Genomic DNA, 22,843 nt, shown 5'->3' on the forward strand with positions numbered 1-22,843 from the left:
GCATTAAAAATAGCTCCAGGGGAGTTCCCGTCATGGCGCAGTGGTTAACGAATCCGACTAGGAACCATGAGGTTGCGGGTTCGGTCCCTGCCCTTGCTCAGTGGGTTAACGATCCCGCGTTGCCGTTAGCTGTGGTGTAGGTTGCAGACGCGGCTCGGATCGTGAGTTGCTGTGGCTCTGGTGTAGGCCGGCAGCTACAGCTCTAATTCGACCCCTAGCCTGGGAACCTCCATATACCGCAGAAGCGGCCCAAAGAAATAGCAAAAAAAAAAAAGCTTCAGGTGCACCAGGCAGACACTCTTAATTTTTTTTATATTTATTTATTTATTTATTGGTCTTTTTGTCATTTCTTGGGCCACTCCTGCGGCATATGGAGGTTCCCAGGCTAGGGGTCGAATCGGAGCTGTAGCTGCCAGCCTACGCCAGAGCCACAGCAACGCAGGATCCGAGCCGCGTCTGCGACCTACACCACAGCTCATGGCAACGCCGGATCGTTAACCCACTGAGCAAGGGCAGGGACCGAACCTGCAACTTCATGGTTCCTAGTCGGATTCGTTAACCACTGCGCCATGACAGGAACTCCTTTTTTTTTTTTTTCCTTAATTCTTTAATGATGGCTATCTCCAGCTCCCATTTTCGCCTTACCATCCTGTGTATGGCTAATAGAACTTTGCCCAAAGCACTGTCTGGCGATGAAGGGAGATGGCAAAGCTATTGTGTGTGTGTGAGAGAGAGAGAGAAAATTATTCCTGTGATTTCATCTGTGGTAGAATTATTCCTGACCTGGTATCCTAGTTTATCTGCAAACTCTAGCATTCTTTGGATCTTTAATTTGTTGCAGGTTCATGTTACGATGATTGGCCTTTTACCTGGAGAAGCTAACTAAATCAGTTATTAAGGACAGCTTAGTTTATCACAGTGGGGAAGTTAGAACCTCTAGCCTAAGAATTATGCACATTGGTCTTATTTCAGAGTCGAAGTTCCCTAAAGGCTTAGTGGGTATGGAAAATGTGAAAGAGCCATCTCATGTGAATCTTTGATTGCAGGTCACCGCAGTGCCATTGGATTCTTATTGCAATGACCGAAGTGCAGAATATGAGCGGCGAGTGCTGAAGGAAGGAGGGAGTCTGGCAGCCAAGCAGTGTTTGTTGAATGGGGCCCCTGAACTAGCAGTGGACTGGCTAAATCGACGGTCTCAGTTCTTCCCAGAGCCAGCTGGAGGACTGTGGAGTATTAGGCCTCAGAATGGCTGGTCTTTCATCAGAATTCCAGGTGAGTCCTCCTCCTTTCTCTTGGCGTATGTTCAGAGCTTTGACACAGGAAGAGCCAAGGAGATACTCCATGTGGTGGTTTCAGATATTTGGAATTCAGAATTTTTGAGGTATCTATTTTCTCTTTTGCCCTTAGTGACTGTAGGTAAGGATGCTTAAGTAATTTGTAACTTGAATGGAGAGAGAAGTATTTTCAGAATTCTGCCTAATACCCTCCTTTGACAAGCTAACAGCTGAGAAAAGAATACTTCTCTGTAGGGGTTTGGGGGCATAAAAATAAACTTGATAGGAAAGGCTCTAGGTCAAGTGAGTGTAGTTGCCTTGTGCCATTGCCAGTGGGATGAATGAGAATGTCGTCACTCCCAGAAAGCCTGGTTTAAGTAGCATAAACAGTGTCCTGCACGAAGCACTAGAGATCTGAATGATAACAAGAAGAAAAACAGCGTTTTGTGCCAAAATGCTAGCAGATTCCCAGATCTCCTAGGGTCAAGGTCGACACTTGAAAGGAAACCAGGTTTTCATCTTTGCTTTAGTGAGACGACTTTTAAGGAAACCAAACAAGCGTTCATAGGCTTATGTCCTTTGCTTACACCTGCTGGCAAACTGAAGTGGCAGCTTAAAGCTACCGTGTTCATTTCAGTTGTCCAAATTCTCTGTTACTTTTATTGTATTCATCTTATTGGCATGTAATGGAAGTAAACTAGAATTAAACATTCAAAAGAGAGGCTCTGCTCTTTAAGAGATGACTGGATTCTAAATTTTAAGGCCTGGCTTTTCCATTTAGTGTTAACTTTGTTAAGTGTTGAGGGACTTTGGGTCAACCTGTTAGTAGCTTTGGTGTGCTTTGAACTGGAAGACTGTTTTATGTATTTAAGAGCAATGCTTATATGGCTTCATAGCTGACTTGGAGCACATGAAAGCAGTGAGTGAAGGTATGTTGTTGGGAAACAAGCGGAAAGCCCAGGTGTAAAGCAGGCCTGAATAGTAGTAGGAATAGAGGAGTAGAGTCCAGCGGGTATGGAAACCACAGAGTCCCAGGCAGAAGATGAACACAGGTATTGAAAGAAGCAAGACAAAACCTTATTTCTTCTTCCTCCCTTCTTCATTCTGACTCCTAAGTTCCCAGTACAAGGGGAGAAGGCTTATTGCTGGCGCTGTGGGAATCTCTTGTGGCTTTTCCTGTTCTTTGAAAGAAAAATGGACCTTGTTTAAATAGCAGGAAGTGTCTGAGTTCTTTTTGCATCGATAAAAAGCACCAGCCTCACTGGCTGTTTACTGTGAGAACCAACCAGCTCCTCACTGACCCCATTGTGCTTGGTAGACTGGCTGGGCAGGGCAGTGGGGGTGGAGGGGGTCACTGGAACCTATATTTTATCTCTCTTTCCTTTATACTTTCACATTTTCTGTTTTCCCTGGGAAGGATTAGTTCCATTATATTCCTTGAGAGACTGGCCAAAATCTCCTGGATTTCACACCTCGAATGCATCTCTGTGTTTCACCAGGAGAAACATGTACAATACCTTCGAAAGTCTCTTCTCATTGGAAAAAGGAGAAATTGTTTATAATTTAATCTGTTGGCTGAGCTTTACTACCATGGACTACCTTCATTTTGTCTGTGAGCAGGATCTTATACTGTGGTCATTACAAATGTGTATCTGAGTGAAAATACTATAAGATTGTAGGAAAGATTGCAAGAAAGTAGCATGGGTCTGTTTATGTTAACATTTTTTGAGCTTCTGTTTTAAAGAAGGGGCCAGGAATAGGTTTGACTTGGCAGAACCAGCCTGATTTCTAGGGAATTGTGCTCTTCTTGGCTCTGCGCCCTGCTTAGCAACAGGTGGTGCTCTTGTCCAGTGCAGCTTTGGTAGTGCTTAAAAATTGTGTATGGATGCCAGCCCGGAGGTACCAGTGTGTGCAGTGAAAGAAACCTCTTTTTTCTGCTTAAGTGTTTTAAGGCTGTTGCTGAAGTCACTATCTTCTTCACTTCCTTTAGGGACATCCAGAGATATCCAGTCCATCCACTTTCACCACCACACCTACACAATAATAAGCTAAAACAGTGTTAGTGCAACTTCTTGCTGCTTTTAGGCACATCAGAGTTCTCCTCTTCTAAGTGTGCATACATCTTGACTGCAGGGGGCACACCTGCGGCATATGGAGATTCCCAGGCTAGGTGTTGAATGGGAGCTACAGCTGCTGGCCTCCACCACGCCACAGCAACATGGGATATGAGCCGCGTCTGCAACCTGCACCACAGCTCACAGCAATGCCGGATCCTTAACCCACTGCGTGAGGCCAGGGATTGAACCTGCATCCTCATGGATACCAGTCAGGTTTGTTTCCACTGAGCTACAGTGGGAACTCCCAAATTGTACATACATCTTCATTTCTTGAGTTTTCCTGATCCTAGCATCAGTTTATTCTGCTTAGCAAAGAGAAGTAGATGTGGGAAGCAGGAATGTGTGAAAACCATTGAATCATGATTTTGAGGTGAATTGAAGCCTCTCAAAATTCAGGCACAAGACAGATTTGTATATGCTTAAATATTTGTATTGAGGGAGCAAATGGAGAGAGTAGATAAGCAGGCTACAGAAATCTGATGAGCTTAGCTTGCCCACTCTCACTCAGTGACTGAAAAATATGAGTCTTTTTTTTTCACCTTCCTGTGCTTTTCATGAAGAAAAAAAAACAACTTATTGTCTAATGCTGATTAGTACTTTTGTGGGGATGTTTAGGAGCTATCAGAATTGGAGGACCCCAGGGAACCCAATTAAAGGAGAAAGGTAATTGTGACAAGAAGAAACCCTTGAAGTTGTTATGAAAGCATTGCTGCCTGATCAGACTGGGAATTTATACAGGCCTCCTTGACTGGTGCCAGCAAAAGGGCTTAGCAATTGGTTCTGTCCCAGCTGCAGTCATTTGATTGTGTCGGTAGGAGACCAACAAAAAGGAGAGCATTTCAAATCTAAACAGGACCAAACAAAGAGGCTGAACAAAGGTGTGTGCCATAGCGTCAGGGGAGGGGGTGGCAGAGGGAGAAATGTGGCCTGGCAGCGTTCCGAAGGTGGGAAAAGGCAGGCTGCGGTGCAGAGGAGTAAACATCCAGGACCTGTGGCTTTGTAGCAAAAACAGAGTAGCTGATGATTTGTTGTGGTGCTGTCAGCACATCCGTTCTTGTTCGGTTTATACAATTAATTGTGTACTTGGCAGATAGTGACGAGAACAGAGAAATGGCCGTTAAACTCTTGGATTGCTCTCAACAGTCAGTTTCCATAGTCTGGAGGAAAAACTATGGGTTCAAACCCAGAAACTACGGGTAGATGGTATATTTTTCTTAATGGTTTCTTTTTTTACTTTTAGGGGTTAGTTGTCTGTGTAATATCTCTAGCCTTTCCGTCTCCCTCTTTGCGTCTGATATCAAATGTGCTCTTACATCTCCCAGCCCCTTAAGTTTCATCTCTTCCTCTTAATAGCAGCAATTGTTCAGGGCATGTTTATGGACCAATCTGCAAACAGGAAACTCTACTTCCTGAAATGTGATGGGAGTTGAATGATACTGAATGGATAAGATGAAAATTTGTGAGTTAAGTGTTCTTTAAAGATCTCTGGCTGAAATGCCTTTTTTTTTTTTTTTTTTTCCTTAATGGGAAGAGGAAGGAGAAAGCACAAGTTAGTGAGTGAAAGCAGCTTCCATTTCACAGAAACCCCAAGTCAGTCTTGCTGAAAAGCTAAGTAAGTTCTAGTGTCTTTATTAATGACTAATGACATTTACCAGTCAACCTATTTGAAATCATCTAAGAGAAGGAGTTTTGGTTTTGGGGGTTTTTTTGGTTTTTGTTTTTTGGGGATTTTTTTGTTGTTTTATTTGTTGTTGTTGTTGTTGTTTTGTTAAGTTCACTTCTTGGTGTTTAAGTGTCTCCAGAGACAGACAAGAAGGAGCCCTTATATCTTTGCATTCTCATGCCTTCCGGAGGTAACCATTTAGCCACAGAACTAGCAGAAATGGATATCTAGAGATAGGATGAAGAAAGAAAAAACACATTTCTCAGGTCACTTTCAGCACAGACATTACTCTCAGATGTCCACATGTATCTGCTATCTCTTGAATAAGAATGTGAATCAGGACAGCTTTCTGATGCCTTAGCAGCAGCTGTCTGACTGGAAACTGTCAGTTGGGAGGGAACCTACACATCCTTCTTTCAGGATTTTTCTTCCCAGAGCACTACTGGATATGATTTTGCATTCTTCCCTAGAGTACTTTCCTGCTCTCATGATGATAAGCATCCTGGTTGTAGTAGTTTTGGCTGCATACAGCTTTGCAGTGAGTGATTTTGCTGCTTCAATTAAATAGTTTCCCGCTTCCCCTCTTTTCTTCTCCCTAGGCAAGGAGAGCCTCATCACTGACAGTGGGAAGCTGTATGCCCTTGATGTCCTGCTGACTCGGCTCAAGTCTCAAGGACATAGGGTCCTTATCTACTCCCAGATGACCAGGATGATAGACCTGCTGGAGGTAGGAGAAGGAGCCTTGGGGACCTAGGACAACTTGATATTTAACTTGTGTTAGTGTGTGACTAATGTCAGTCCTGCTTATAGGAACTCAAAACTTGTCTTTGTGATTTTACTGTCTGTAAAGGGAGGAGAAGCAATTCCTAGCAGATATGAGAGTGTGCAAAGGACTTTTGCCTCCTTCCTTATATCAGTGAACTAGAATCACCTCCTTTCCTTCCTTTTACTAGGAAAGAAATGCCCTAATTTTTTTTTTTTTTTTTTTTTTTTTTGTCTTTTTGCTATTTCTTGGGCCGCTCCCAAGGCATATGGAGATTCGCAGGCTAGGGGTCTAATTGGAGCCGTGGCCACCGGCCTACACCAGAGCCACAGCAACGTGGGATCCAAGCCGCGTCTGCAACCTACACCACAGCTCACGGCAATGCCGGATCGTTAACCCACTGAGCAAGGGCAGGGACCAAACCCGCAACCTCATGGTTCCTAGTTGGATTCGTTAACCACTGCGCCACGACAGGAACTCCAGAAATGCCCTAATTTTAAAGCATATCAGTGCCTAGAAATTTCTTGAAAAGTCCTCTGAAATTCCATATAGAAAACAGGATTTGTGTGAAAAACCAGAGAACAGCTATTTAACCTAAGTTAATGTGGTAGTTCTCCTCCTGACTGTATTTGTGGTCCTCTGGGAGAGCTTAAAAAAAATACTAATGTCCAGTTCCATCCTCAGAGATTCTTATATAAAAAGTTTGGAAGGAGGCCAAGGCATTAGGATATTTAAAAGCCCTCAAGGTGAGTTCCCATTGTGGCTCATCGGGTTAAGGACCCAACTAGTATCCATGAGGATGCGAGTTCAACCCCTGGCCTTGCTTAGTGGGTTAAGGATCCGGCGTTGCCATGAGCTATGGTGTAGGTTGGCAATTACAGCTCCAATTCGACCCCTAGCATCGGAACCTCCATATGCCACAGGTGTGGCCCTTAAAAGCAAAAAGTAAAATAAAAAATAAATTTTAAAAAGTTCCCAAAGTCATTCTAATATGCAACCAAAGTTGATAACTACTGGGTTATAGTGAGAGATACAACCCTGTTTTATTGTGCGAGAAAGCTTTTGGTTTTTTTTGTTGTTGTTGTTGTTACTTTTGTGTTACTTATCTGCTTTCTTGTGGTTGAAGTAGTGGCTTATTATTTGAGGGACATAGAAATGGGAGTGAAAGTGAGGACAAATAAATCACAGACCACTAGAGTAGGTCTTTCAGTGCAAGAAAGTTGGAAAGCTACCTGTTGAGAAGCTAAAGCACCTAGATGTCAGTACTGTGTAAATATTCTCATGTTATTCCATGGGTTTACATATCTAAGGCTTTAAATTCTAACCCCTGGGGACTAGTTGGTACTAAATAAGTAGAAATTGGAACATGATTATTCCTACCTAGGAATAAGGGAGTAGAGATTCTGTCAGTACAGAAGGAATGAAAGGTAGCAATGGGGAAGAATTTTAGGTTCTTCAGAAGCCAATACTGGCTCTCTAAATTCTGCAGTGAATTTATCTGAACTTGGTGCTAGGCTCTTTTAAATAATTACGCAACTTCTTTTAGCAAGAGACGTAACAAATTATGCCCGAGGTCAATTTAATCACTCAGTATTCTGTTTAATTCAGTGTTTACCCCCTGGAATGCTATCAGCAGGCAAAACTTTCTGGTTTCTATGTGAGTAGGTCATCTATTTCTAAATAATGGAAAAAATGCTTATAAGTGACTATAGGTTACCATGTTATGGTTAATAGTCCTACCAGCAATAATCCAAAATAAAAGGACTGCTTACATCATTAATGTTCTGTTCAAACTAAATGATGCCAGTAGCCAAAAGCAAAATGAGTAACTTTTCTTCAGTGGGACTCTTTATGGATAAAGTACACTTGCCTTTTCCTGAAGAGTCAGAGAAGTATAGATGAACTGTTTTCTTTTGCTGCTAAGAATTGTAGAAAAAGCAATATGCTAAGGATTTTGTAAGAGAGTTAATGATCTTTCTTTTCCAAGGCTTTATCAGTATATTAGAGAGTCCCAAAGCCTGATTCATATTAAAGAGAAGTTCCAAGGAAAAATAGGAAAAAGTAGGTGAACCACCAAAATAGAAGGTAGCTCTGGAAGGTGAATGTAGATGGGTTAAATTTGACACAATCCTGCATTTTAGTCCCTTATTCTGTATATTGTATATTTCTAGGTACTCATAAAGATAAGTAGTTCAAAATAATGATAATGAGTTTTGTTCAGGATGAGTGCTGTAAATTCTACCCACCAGGGTCACTTCCTATCTGTCTATAATCCAGCAGGATTTTTGGAGGGGGTATGGACTTTGTGGGTAGGCTTTGCAAACAGGGCAGCTTGAGAACCTTCTCTAAATATAGTTGCATCTCTCTGTGGGGCATTCTGAATTAGGGAAAAGCAAATTCAAAGCCTGAATTTCACAACTGCTAACATTCCTTAGCATCTAGGATGCAGAAGCCAGGAAATGTTGCAACTATTTGTACTGAAAAACTAAAATGAAACTGTTGTCTAGTTTCCTTAATACTATACTGTTCTTTTTCTTTCAACATTAAATTTCCTTCTTTTTTTCCCCTTTGGTTTATTTTTTCAAGTGTTGTTTATACTAACCACATTTTGTATTCTAAGAGGTTAAGTCCTCAAAATGTATTTTGTTGGTGTAGAAGGACAGTGCTTACAATGTTTAGTATATAACTAATCATTTATAGAAATGTAAATGGTATTATGGATCTTGGGACAGTGCAAGATTAGGTCTACTTTTCAAAGAGTATTGTGGGTTTTTCAATCATTTTTATAATGGAAGCTTTCACTGTAAACATTTATTAGAGCCATGTTCCAGTTTAAAACTAGTACATGAAACCTAAGGATGTTGTAGAAAGATATATAGATGCTTTCCCTTTGGTACACTTGTACCTTTTCTTTAAGAAAATACCGTGACTCTTGGCCTTGCTTCTTCGTTCTCAAAGTGTTGTGGATTTTGTTTGCTTGTTTGTTTTTTAAGAGTAAAAAAATTTTTTCAGGGAATTCCCATTGTGACTCAGCAGATCAAGAACCCAGCTGGTATCCATGAGGATGAAGGTTTGATCCCTGGCCTCACTCAGTGGGTCTGAAGATCTAGTGTTGCTGCTAGCTGCAGTATAGGTCACAGATGTGGCTCGGATCCATTGTGGCTGTGGCTGTGGTGTAGGCCAGCAGCTGCAGCTCTGATTTGACGCCTAACCCGTGAACTTCCATATGCTGCAGGAACAGCCCTTAAAAAAAAAAAAGTTTTCAGCATTCTCTTTTTCACTTGGTATCTTATACCCTATATATCAAAAAGGAAAGCAAAACTTTCCAATAGAGCAGGAGTTAGAACTCACCTGGTCTCTTGAAACTCTGTTGTGTAGCTGTGGACCTTCTCTTATCAAACAGCATTTTTGGGGTTTTTTTCTGTGCGTTAGCCTTACCTATGTGTTTGCCATTTCTGGGACTCAGAAGAACTAAACGATAGTAAAAATCACACACTTTAACACATCCAGGTTTTCATTTTGTGAAAAATACTAGTTCTGCTTGTATTTGCTCAGTATTTTCTAAAATGATTGATAGCCTCCTTAGGCAAAAATCTGAATTTAAATTTCTGGTGAATATATCTGATCTTTTCCCAAATAGAATTCTATTCAGAAATGTTTTATCTTTTCTCAAGGAATCCAAATAATGTTTCTGGATAGAGGATTTTAAAAGGAGCCTACTTAATTTCTAGGGCCAGGAATTTTTAATGTGCCAAGGGTAGAAGTCAGGGACATAAATAGGAGAGATATGGTGGGTCCACTGAATGTTATGTATCAGTTTCTTTATTTACTGAGTCACCTGTAGGGTCTTGGCTGATGGGAGTACTGTGGACTCAGACATAGCCTCTGTACAGTTGGGATGGTGGCATCCAGCTAGATGTTAGACAAAACTTTTTCCACTCTACCATTTTACCCTAGTTTGGGACACTGCCCCTCCATCCTATAGTCTAGTAGTTGCAAAGAACTTTTAACTCACTACAGATGGTTTAATTATCTCTGGGTCGTCTCATTTGAGATTCATTCCTGATGCATCAAGCAGCTGAGTCTAGTTGAAAGAAATAAGCCTCGGTATTTTCTGTGCAATACAAAAATACTTGGAAAGGGTCAGCCAGCTGGTGCTGTATGTGGTATGATTGTTAAGTACTGAAATTCAGACAAATCTTGAACTGCACCAGCATATGAAAATAATGCAACACGAATCAAATTCAGATAATCCATAGCTAATGATGATATTTGAGACATGGGGTTGTGTAACTTGCCTAGTCAGCAAGTACCTCACTGGGGAAGGATTCATTCTGAGCAGACATTCTATCATTTATGGGCTGGCTTTTCTTAGAACTACAAATAACTTTTGGGAGCTATGATTCCGAACATACATTAAAGCTAGGTATTTTAAAACTGCTCCATGGAATGAGAAGCAAACTGGGGTCACCGTTAATTAGCATTTTCATTAGATATTAGGAACGATAGAAGGAAGTGTGTCACCTTACAGCCACACTATTTATTCTGTTTAGTTCATTTCTTTTTCATGCCACCTGTGAGCAAGGCATTGTGTTATACAGAGGTAAATATCAGTTATATGTCATCTTTAACTTCAAGGGTTGTATCTAGTGGAGGATTTATATGTAAAGGTAATCATACTTATTTTTCACACACACTCAAATAACTGTCAAGTGTACCCTGATACTAATGCCAAAAATAAAGCATAAATAGAACTGATGATAGCAAGAGGAATACGTTTATTGCTGAGTCACTAGGGGAAGGCTTCACAGTGACCTAACTGAATTTAAATAGAATTTCAAACATCAGGAAGAAGAGCATTTCCAGAGTAAGGAAGCCAGATGTAAAAAGACGGGAGTTCCCGTCGTGGCGCAGTGGTTAACGAATCCCACTAGGAATCATGAGGTTGTGGGTTCAATCCCTGGCCTTGCTCAGTGGGTTAAGGATCCGGCGTTGCTGTGAGCAGTGGTATAAGTTGCAGACTTGGCTTGGATCCCTCGTTGCTGTGGCTCTGGCGTAGGCTAGTGGCTATGGCTCCGATTTGACCCCGAGCCTGGGAACCTCCGTATGCCGAGGGAGTGGCCCTAGAAAAGGCATAAAGGCAAAGTAAATAAATAAATAAATAAATAAAATAAAAAGAGAGGTAGGAAGGCATGAGACATGGGGGCTGGGGGTGGGGGGATAATTTAGTGTAACTGGAAAATATGGTGTAAGAGAAAAGGGAATAACATAAGTAGGGTGAAGGCGGATTGTGGTGGTCCATGAATGCCTCGTGATTAGGTCTGGTCTTGTTCCAAAGGGCTCTCTATTAAATAAGGGGAAGGATAACTGTCATATTTCACTCACTTGGTACAATTTGCTTGGACAAAAGAGAGATTGTAATAGACATTGAGAGTAACCTTACTTTTTGCTGGTGATATATCCCAAATATGGAAAGGGGCATGTCCAGGAAAATAAAATTACACTAGGTCTACAGGTTTGTGGATCATACTGAGTCTTAGAATTGTTTTGTGAGAGTGAAATTGGGTTGAAATGAACATCAAAGGCCACTTTTGAAATAGAAAAGAAATCTCAGAATAGAAGGTTTGTGTTAGGGATATGTAAACATTTACCTTTATTTTTTCAAGTGCCCAGTTAACTCTTTCTTTGTGCTGATGATGGTTGGGGGTTATGGTTATAATGTATGAAGAATCTTAAGGGACTTCTCCCTTCCCCTTTTTTCTGCTAGTGGTGGTGAGCTTCTGTTCTATAAGGGAATAGTAGGTGGAGGGATTAAGCCAAAGGCTCTAGATCCAATCTACTTGAGTTCCCTTCTAGCTCCATTATCTACTGCCTTTGTCACTTTAGAGACCTTACTTAACATATGTAAAACGGGAATGACAATAATAACATCCACCTGAAAGGCTGTAGTGAGGATTAGATAAGCAAAACCAGGTAAAATACACAGAATAGTGATTGTCACTTAGTACATGTTTAGTAAATGCCAGCTATCATCATTATCTCTACTACTTCGAAATGAACTTAGTCCCTTTGTCACTGGGTGTCTGACCTTTTACTTTTATTTAGTGTACTTTAAAAGATTGAGAGGCATTTGCTGAAACTGTTTGGAGTTATGTTTGCATGCTATTGCTTAAAGAGTAGGACTTAAGAATGTGTTCCAGAACTGACTTTTTTTCCCAGAATGTATTCTAAGACATTGGTTTTGAAACTGATAAGGTTGGGTACAGGACAGGACACCTAGGAGTAGACATTAAACAGGTGGGGCCCTGGACTCCCTACCCTTCTTCATTAACTGGAGTAGTAGTGCTTTTTTAATCTATTTTCTATTAAAGGGGGTTCCATTTAAGATTTTTCTTAAAAAAAAGTGTTCCAGTGCTTTAAAAATAACATAAAGGTATGTTCTACAACAGTGTAAATCCTTACAAGTCACACCTGTTAAATGCAAATTTTGACTCACTGGAGTGTGTCCTTCAGTTCTGCATTTCTTTTTTTTTTTTTTTTTTTTTTTTTGTCTTTTTGCTATTTCTTGGGCCGCTCCTGCGGCATATGGAGGTTCTCAGGCTAGGGGTCGAATCGGAGCTGTAGCCGCCAGCATACGCCAGAGCCACAGCAACGCAGGATCCGAGACACGTCTGCGACCTACACCACAGCTCACGGCAACGCCAGATCGTTAACCCACTGAGCAAGGGCAGGGACCGAACCCACAACCTCATGGTTCCTAGTTGGATTCGTTAACCACTGCGCCATGACAGGAACTCCCAGTTCTGCATTTCTAACAAACTTCGTGTGTTGCCCATCTGAGGGCCATGCTGAGATAGCATGATTTTAAGGGACACTGCCCTACCTTCTGTCTGTAGTCGTTGTTCCAGCTGCATGTATAGGGTGTCTATTGCTCATCTTTGGAGCTTTTAAAAATAAATGAGTCCAGACCCTAACCCAGACCTACAGAGACAGAATTCCTGGGATGGGACCCAGGAATTTTAATCCCAGTTGAAAATCACTACTTAAATGCCAAGAGTACATCTTGTCCATAACTCCTTTGGCTTCTTCAGTAATTTTTAAAAATGGTATCTACTAGGAATTCCTTGGTGGCTCAGTGTGTTAAGGATCCAGCATTGTCACTGTTGCAGCTTGGGTTGCTGCTGTGGTGCGGGTTCAGTTCCTGGCCCAGGAACTTCCACATGCCGTGGGCACGGCCAAAAAATACATTACATAATTAATTTTTTTAAATAAATAAAAATTGTATCTACTAGAACTATACAGGTCTCAAGCCTTCCTAAAGGTTAAAATCTGTAATTTTTATTTTGTTTTGTTCAAGCAACTTTAGAGTTTACTTTGGTTAGTGATTATTGATATACATAAGAGTACTGATCTTCATTTTTGTTTAGTTAAAGGAAGATGCTAAAATTTGAGACTTCTGAGAGAGGAAGAAGATCTACATTTGGTTTCTCTTTTCTCTTTACTTCTTTGTGTGTGTGTGTGTGTGTGTGTGTGTGTGTGTGTGTGTGTGTGTGTGTCTTTTTAGGGTTGTACCTGCTAGGTGTTCCCAGGCTAGGGGTGGTAATCAGAGCTGTAGCTGCCGGCCTAAACCACAGCCACAGCAACGAGGGATCCAAGCCATGTCTGCAGCCTACACCACAGCTCACAGCAATGCCAGCACCTTAACCCACTGAGTAAGGCCAGGGATCGAACCTTTGTCCTCGTGGATACTAGTCAGGTTCGTTAACCGCTGAGCCATGATGGGAACTCCTCTCTTTACTTCTTTAAGTGGAGCAAAAGGAATTCTTCCTTTACAGGGCTTCAAGAAATTTAATCATACTGATGGATCATTTTCTGATCCTTTCCTAAATGCCCCAAGTAAGATTTGGGTGAGAGATGCCTTTGGTTTCTACAGAGTGCCAAGTGTAAGGAAGAACTGGGTAATGGTTGGCCTTTCTGTCCCATAAGCCCTTCGTAATGCACAGGAGTGCTGAGCCTGACACAGTTCCTACAAAATGTAGTAAAGTCATCCAGCAGTGGTCTTCAGGCGTGGGAGTGAATTACAGAGGGTTGTGGGCTGAATGGGAATGCTGTACCATCTTTAAAAGATATTTAACTGCAAAACTCAGCAAATAGTTACTAATTAACCATCTTGGAAATTCCCACTGTGGCTCAGCGGAAATGAACCCAACTAGGATCCATGAGGATGTGGGTTAGATACCTAGCCTCACTCATTGAGGATCCAGAGTTGCCGTGAGCTGCAGTGTAAGTCACAGATATGGTCCAGATCTGGCATGGCTGTGGCTGTGACGTAGGCCAGCAGCTACAGCTCTGACTTGACCCCTATCCTGGGAACTTCCATAAGCCACAGGTGGGGCCCTAAAAACAGCAAAAAAAAAACTAATCTCTTAGCTTCTTCCTGGCTTTGAGAAGAATATATTAAGCAAGGCTCTTAAGATGGATTTTAGAAAACCTTTTGATATAGAGATTAAGTGGGCATAGGGCATAGGTTTTTTAAAACGTATTTTTAAACTAAATTTTCAAAAGTGCTGTGAGTACTATCAAATCTTTTTTTTTTTTTTTTCTTTTGTCTTTTTAGGGCTACATCTGCAGCATATGGAAGTTCCCAGGCTAGGGGGTCGAACCTGAGCTGTAGCTGCCGGCCTGCACCACAGCTCACAGCAACGACAGATCCTTAACCCACTGAGCAAGGCCAGGAATGGAACCCGAGTCCTAATGGATACTAGTCAGGTTACCGCTGAGCCACGACAGGAACTCCTATCAAATCTTTTTTTAACTTATTTATTTATTTATTTGGCCACACCTACAGCATGTGAAAGTTCCTGGACCAGGGATTAAATCTGTGCCATAGTTGTGGCCTACACCACAGCTGCAGCAACATCAGATCCTTAACCCACTGTGCCACAAAGGAACTTCTAAAATCATCTGTTGATAGAATTTATCTTTTTATTTTAATGAAATAGAATTGAATTTTATATTAAATCGTTAGATGTTTTTAGGATCCCAGGAAAACTAAGAATGGAAGTGGGCACAATTCTTGAAATTAACAATGGGAAAAATAAGGCTTTTCTTTCCGGATGAATGTTTGATTAACTATCTTTTCATGAACAGCATAAAGTTTTAGAGAGACGTCTAGGATAGCTTTGGTGTGGCCAGAATTTGTGAGTGAAAGAAATACGGAATTGCTTTTTTAGCTCAGTCTTTATCGTTTAGATGTTTTCCTGTAGTAAGGATATAGCTATTCCTCTTTTCTGTTCTTAACTGCTTTTTACATGTCCATTTACTTGTTTTGAAGCTATTTACTGAAATAGGATCTAAATTCATCTAAGCCTTCTGAAATCCCACTATTCCCCTGGGTGGGAAAGCAAAGGCTTAAAGCAGCAAATGGGAAAGGTTCACTTCCGTTGCCTCAGTAACAGGCTGTCTGTAATCAGTGTTGGTTTGATTATGGTCTAGGATTAATATCTCTCATGTTGTTCTGACCTTGATATATAAATGATGTGAACAAGATCTACAAGAAGATTCACTCATCAGTGCTCTCACTGAGTTAGAAGTTCTGGTTGCCCACTCAGGAAGCTCACCTTTTGGTTACAGTTCAAATCTGTGGGCTGTCTCTCCATAATCTAGGTATTTTGTTGTTCTGGATGACAACATCTTCTGATTGGGTTAGCAACCCAGAGAACATCACATGCTGTCATTTTTTCATCTTTTTTCCTGAATTCCTTTTTTTTATTTATTTATTTTTTTTTTTGCTTTTTAGGGCTGCATCTGCAGCATATGGAGGTTGCCAGGCTAGGGGTCAAATTGGACGGAGCTGTAGCTGCCAGCCTACACCAGAGCCAGAGCTACGCCAGATCCTAGCAGCATCTGCGACCTACACCACAGCTCACGGCAATGGCAGATCTTTAACCCACTGATCAAGGCCAAGAATCAAACCCACAACCTCGTGGTTCCTAGTCAGATTTGTTTTTGCTGAGCCACGACAGGAACTCCCTGAATTCCTTCTTATCCAAAACACTCCCTACTCTGTGCCATTAACCCAGTCCATTTATAGGGCTATACCACTAAATGTGAAGCTCATTTTGACTGAATGTTTTCTGCCCCACTTTGATTAGCAAAGCCCTGAAAGAACCACCTGGAGGCAGAAAGAAAGAAATAGGGGGGAAAAAAACCCCTATCTATCTATGTAATAGAACACAATGAAGGTATGTGCCTCAGTGGGCTTGTCTCCTTTGTCAACCAGCTTCACCTCACAGGTACCCTAATTAGAGACCTCCGGGGTTTTGGCACTTAACTTGCTCTAAGAAAAGTCTGCCATATACACTTCACCAGCCATCCCAAGCTGTTAACAGCCTGTGTGCTGAAGTACCCAGCCAAGTATAAGAGCTACATCATGAGAACATTTCAAAAAAAGAATATATGACCACAGAAAACTAATTAACAGACATCTCTCAAGTGCAGAAATGATTTGTCTTTTTCAATAGGAAAAAGGTTTTTTTTTTGAACTGGAAAAAAAAAGTTACATGTCTTTTATAAATAGGCAGCTGTTTTAGCTTTTTATAATAGTCCCTCCACAAGTAGACTTTTTGAAGTGTAATCTGTATGATTGGAGAGAAAAAAGGGGGGGAATCGGGTTCCTGCCGCGGGTCAGCAGTAACGAACCCAACTAATATCCATGAGGACCCAGGTTTGATCCCTGCCCTCCCTCAGAGGGTTAGGGATCCGGTGTTGCCTTGAGCCGTGGTGTAGGTTTCAGACGTGGTTCAGATCTGGAGTGGCTGTGGCTGTGGTGTAGGCTGGCAGCTACAGGTCCAATTTGACCCCTAGCCTGGAAACTTCCGTGTGCTGCAGGCGCACCCCTTGAAAGACAAGAGAAAAAAAATAAATAAAATTCCTGTACTTTTGAGATTGCTTTCTCCTCATTCTGGAGAGGTTCCCCCACTATGGATAAGATGGGTAATGCTTATGGGAATTAGAATGCAGTAATTTGCATCAGACTTATTTATATATCTTTTTACTCTGGCAGGAATATATGGTTTACAGGAAGCATACCTACATGAGGCTTGATGGCTCATCCAAGATCTCAGAGAGGCGGGACATGGTTGCTGATTTTCAGAACAGGTAATGTTAATTGGTATTACAAAAATCGTCACTTGATTTTCCTCTGATTGAGAAGGTGAGTTTAAAAGAAATACCAACACATCTCAGATTGTTAAGCAATCATGCTACATAGTTCCTGCCATTTTAAGAGGTAACTAGTTCTGCTTATAGTGGTTTGGATCTGTGTATCTGTAAGAGAGATGAATAGTTGGTAATTTTTGTGTTTGAAATAGCCTTTCTACCAAATCAGTGACTGTTTCTTTGGTCAATAAAAGAAATGATTTCTGATTAACAACCAGGATCCTTCTTTTGTGAATAATATGTATATAGAAAAAAAAAGGCCATATTCCTAAATGTTAAATGTGCCTATCTCTGTGTATTGACCTACAGTTGATTTTCATTTTGTTTTTGCTTACCTGTTTCATTTTGAGTAAGTTTAAAGAAAAATAACCTTCCTTTTTCCTGCTTTCCTTTTAGCCTTGTAGTAGTACAGTACAGTGTGACAAATGATGATAGTGTGCAATCCATTCAGCTGGCAGCTCTCAATTACAGTACTTGTCCCACCTGATAATGAGCCTTTGAAGTTTCAGATACTGCCTGCTGGATGCTGATGGCCTGCAGAGCCATAATTATCCTAAGTGCAGGTTCTCATTATAATATACAGAGTCTGGTTACTGCTCTCTTCAAGGAGAAAGCCAAACTCCACTAGTGACAGCTCTGCTGAACTCCACCCTTTATTTTCCTTAGGCTTGGAGATAACTGAGGAATAGAGTAGATCTTAATGTCTGCAAGTCAGAACAATTCTGAATTTTTGGCCTTTAATTGTGTAGTGTGTTAATACTTAACTTTTGAATTCTTGGGAAGAAAATTAAGCACTTGTATTTAGGTTACAGTTTTTGTTTTATTTCTGTTTTAAAGCATGGTTTACTCCAGATATAAAACAATTTAGCATAAAACAGTCCATTGTTAAACATAAAATGCCCTCTGAGAATTTTTGCTATTGCATTATCCTTTGTTTTGGTTTACAGTATATACTTAGACCAATAACTTAAGTCGAAATTACTTCTGAATTCAAGAGCCTGTTTAACCAACAATGGAAGAGAAGAGCTATTTTGTACCTACTTTAGTTCGTTACCTTGGAGCAACTTGTGAATGGCCTAACCTTCCTGCTCACCTAACAGAAGCTTTTGGCTGATTCTTAAATTGATTATTTGAGACATGTATAAGCATAGTAGTACCTCCTAGCACTCCATATAGCAACCTTGCCAGCTGATTGTTTTCATTTCTTGATTTTGAAATCAGATGAAACATGTTTCACTATGACCTTACTTGGTCTAACCCTCAAAGATCAAACTGACAAGAATCTTATACACAATATCTATAGACTTTATGTTTTCCACAGGGTGCCTATATTTTCTCCAAGCATTCCAGTGCGTCAGTGATTGGGGCACATTGGTGTGGGATGGCATGAGTTGTATGTTGGAAGAAAAGCCATTAAGTAATACGTCTTACTTACTACGGTTTGAGGGTTTTTTCCACCACTAATAGGTTTGATAATTTGCATTTGATTATCTCATTTATAGCAAAGATATTTTTTTTTCCAGTAACAGTTGGGACCTTTATATATTATAATGCCTATTGAGGAAAATTTGAGAAATACTTGGTAAGGAAAGTAAAAATCATCCATAGTCCCATCACTGTTAATATTTTCGTATATCCCTCTAGTTTTCAATGTGTTATATAGTTATATTTGTATGTTGGTACCATATTGTAGGTAATGATTGTGTCCTCATTTCTTCCACATAAGAGTATATCATAAATATTTTCACATACTATTTAAAAAGTCTTTGTCATCATATTTTTAATGACCGGTATTCCATTACACTAGATATACCACTTTTTATGTTGTCAAAATGTTGAGTATCTTTGTTTATAAAGCTTTGTCATCTTTTTGGATCATTTTCTTAATATAGATTAAAACAAGAGAGTTTATTGGGTGAAGGAGTATGAATATTTAAGACTGCATATTCACAGATTGCTTTGTAGAAAGTTCTGATTTAGATTCCACCCAGAGCTGTCATATGTTGACTCCTAATAACTTGGGCTTTTGAGTTGCAGAGCTACAACTTTTCTTCTATCTGAACCAACTCCTAGAAAACTGGACTGTGAGTTCCAGGGCTCAGTATATTTTACAGCGACTTTTTGGTAGGAAAAAAATCACTAGATATATCTAACTTATTACTTCTAAAATCTCTTATTTAACATGTGAAGCATTTACTTGGGCAATCCCGGTAGCGTGCATTAGTTTTGAAAATCTTCACTTTAAAAGAAGGGTATTTTCACCATTAAATTTTACTAGATCTACTTAGTAAATAACTTGTTTTAAGCTTTCCTGAGTAACCTTACCTACAACTTGAGTATTAAGGAGCGAAGAGTTTTATTTAGATTCAGTATTTGAGGAACCATCATTTTAACACCTGCATAGTAGGCAAAACAGAAAAACAGACTAAAGTGTCCTTCCCTTCCTACAATGTGAGGTAGATGATTAGAGATAGGATTATGACTAGGAAATAATCTCCTTCTTATGTATGGAATCTTAACTGTCCCTGTGCTGATCAGAAGCTTGTCAGGCAGACCCCTCCAAATAGAAGGAAGGTTCTCAACTTAGAAATCTGAGTGGCTGTAGTAGGCCAATATAGAAGGGGGAGAAAAAAAAAGAAAAAAACAGGTGTTTTTGAAAACAAAAAAGCATGCCTTGCCAAATATTTTCATTATTATTAATGAAAAGACATCAAAAGGAAAAAAACTGTAGTTTCAACTGGAAAGCTGTGTGGCTCAAAGGTCAGCCAGAGTAAACAAGAACTCCTATAAAAAGCCATTTACATTCCCTTCATACAAGATTTATTTATGAGGGATCCTTCCAGGAAAGAGTCTGACTGAGACTAAAGACTATTTGGCCAGGATGTCCTGACTGGGCAGCATTCAGAACATGTGACCAGTGCGTGATCCTAGAAGCCATTCACAAGGTCTTTGCTCTGGGATGCCTTGGCCTTTGTTTCCCTTCCTCCTACCCTATGACATTATCTGATTATCTGATTACTTGGGGTGACCCTTTGGGAAACATGTGAAAAAGTGAGTGTAATGTGGATAATTTCTTGGTAAACATATAAAGCTCCAGTGTCTTCTTTCATTCTGGATCTCTTAGTCATTTCAGCTAGTCTTTACTGCAATCAGCTATGTGCCCAGGACTATCTGTGTATTTTGATGCAGAGTAACCTCAGGGACCATTTACTAAAGAAAAGTAAGAGTGAGACCTAGGAGTTCCCATCGTGGCTCAGTGGTTAACAAACCCAACTGGTAACCATGAGGTTGCAGGTCTGATCCCTGGCCTCATTCAGTGGGTTAAGGATCCAGCATTGCCATGAGCTGTAGTGTAGGTTGCAGGCATGGCTTGGATCCTGCATTGCTGTGGCTGTGGTGTAGGCCAGCAGCTGTAGCTCCGATTCAACCCCTAGCCTGGGAAACTCCATATGCCACCAGTGAGGCCCTAAAAAGACAAAAGACCAAAAAAAAAAAGGTGCGAGACCTAGACGTGGCTTTGCTATATGATTTCATAGACTCCTTCACAGACCTCCTTTGATGCCTGGTCTCTAAGGCTCAACAGACCCTGAGTTGAGATTCCTTTTTAACCCTCTAGAGGGCACCCAAACCATCATATTGCCCTCTGGGATTCTGTTTTCTTCCTTTCGATCAGCCCCTAAGACATTAATTCTCATTGTTAATATTAGATTCATTAAGTAGAAAGCAACCATTCAGCAGTTCAGTTTAGATGTTTTTTGTTTACAAATGATCCAACAGTGTAATATAGGATAGACACTAATTTCTTTGATTTTAATAACCCAAGGTTCCCATAATCCTTATTTTTCTATTATAGAATGATAAAATTACACTAAATGCAGCCAGACATTTGCTACTTACCATCTGCCTCATCATTAATAGGCATCTTCTCAATACATAGTTAATATCCCCCCAAAAGCATTTTCCACTGTTGCGTTTTCTAAGTTTTGCTACTAAGTCATTTTTACCTCAATTCCTTTCTCTGGTGTTTTTTCTGTATATAGTCCCTATTTGTGAGTGATTACCACATCTGGAGACTTAACTCTCTGTCTATCCAGACTATGGAAATAGCCCGTAGTTCTGCCTCTACTCTTTCTATTATTATGGATCCCAACTGCCATCTCTCTCCCTCTGGATCCCATCCCTCTTCCTCCATCCCCACACTAACAAGAAGTCCTAGCCATTGGATGACTCCATCAGCTCTTAGACAACTGTTGGAGAGGAGTCCCTGCCTCTGTACACACCAGAACAGGAGAAAGAAATGTATGGGACTAGGCACTCTTCTTTTTCTCTCTCTTTTTTTTTTTGGCTGCACCTGTGGCATATGAAAGTTCTCAGTCCAGGGATGGAATCCGAGCTGCAGCTGCAACCTATGCCATAGCTACAGCAATGCTGGATCCTTAACCTGCTGTACCACAGCAGGAACTCCTTGAGCAATCTTCTTAAGGCCACAGTGGGAAGGATTATTCTATAGAGATTAGTATGGCCCTGGAGAGCTCTATCAATTTTTATTTGAAGCCTTATTGTGGTTAAATATTCTCCTATGGGCTGTGAGGTGTCACACTTCCATTTACATCATCCCATATCTATGGGAAATTTGTAAACTGGCAGATGCCTTTTAGCTTTTTGGTTTGCCCTTTATGATTTAGCCATGAAAGATGAAATCTTATAAATACAATTATGAAATATTGAACTTTATGATAAAATTCAAGGATAAACAAGCAGAACTCTCATGAGAGTACAGAATTTTTGGAGTTATGCCCTGCAAGAGACCTCCAAACATGATCTGTTATCCATGTTTGCCTTTAGGAAAGTTGTGTTTAGTTGAATCCAAATAATGGACAGATTTCTCCTAGAACCTACCCAGCTTAGTGATTAACCAGGATACTTATTTCAGAATAGTTCCTTTATTGGTATTCATGTTTGCCATTGATATGTCATCAGTTAGTCACTTCAGTTATATTCAGAGCACCCTCATTTTATAGCTTGGGAAACAGACCTTCAGTAGTCAAGTGACTTTAGCAAGGAAGAACAGCATCATGGGATAAGAGCATCCTGATGTCAGTGAGATTCTTTTTTTTTTTTTTAAACTGGAACCCACAGAATAAAATTCATTTTACATTGGGATTTAGTACATATATACCATATCTGAAATAACAAAATAATTTATCCTTATATGACCTGTAATGTATTATAAAATTTTCTAATCTATTTTCTTTTTTCTTTAATTAATTAATTAATTAATTTTTTGTCTTTTTGTCCTTTTTAGGGCCGCACCTGCGGCATATGGAGATTCCCAGGCTAGGGGTCTAATAGGAGCTACAGCTGCTGGCCTACACCACAGCCACAGCAACGCCAGATCCTTAACAAACCGAGCAAGGCCAGGGATTGAACCTACAACCTCATGGTTCCTGCTCGGATTCATTTCCGCTGTGCCACGACGGAAACTCCTCATTTATTTCTTTATGTGGTCCAGACCCACCAAACTGACTTCATGACCAAATCTGATTTCATTACCAATGGTGGATGTGACCTGCAATTTGAATAACACCATGTCAGTGAATTTCCAGTTTTATTATTATAGTCATAAAGAAAAGCTACTGTGGTTCAGTAGCTTGATTTAGAGGACTCTAAAGTTTGTTCACCAGTGTAATGCAATTCCTTTCCCTTAGAATATTCTGGAAGATAACCTCAAGTGGCAGGAACATGAAAATGCAAGATAATCTTAAAATGTATTTATGCTATCTGCAAGAACTGGCTTCAGACTGAG

General features: G+C 40.4%; 1 protein-coding gene across 1 annotated transcript in view; it reads left to right on the forward strand.

Annotated features, from left to right (window-relative positions):
• Positions 1 to 22,843, forward strand: part of INO80 (INO80 complex subunit) — a 139,923-nt gene that overhangs the window by 98,828 nt on the left and 18,252 nt on the right. The window contains exons 26-28 of the mRNA XM_003121588.5: positions 1,047 to 1,272; positions 5,654 to 5,781; positions 16,883 to 16,977. Coding sequence (XP_003121636.1) covers positions 1,047 to 1,272; positions 5,654 to 5,781; positions 16,883 to 16,977 — 449 coding nt within the window. The remainder of the gene's footprint in view (positions 1 to 1,046; positions 1,273 to 5,653; positions 5,782 to 16,882; positions 16,978 to 22,843) is intronic.

Source organism: Sus scrofa, chromosome 1 (genome assembly GCF_000003025.6).
Source record: "Sus scrofa isolate TJ Tabasco breed Duroc chromosome 1, Sscrofa11.1, whole genome shotgun sequence".
In the NCBI taxonomy this organism is placed as follows: domain Eukaryota; kingdom Metazoa; phylum Chordata; class Mammalia; order Artiodactyla; family Suidae; genus Sus; species Sus scrofa.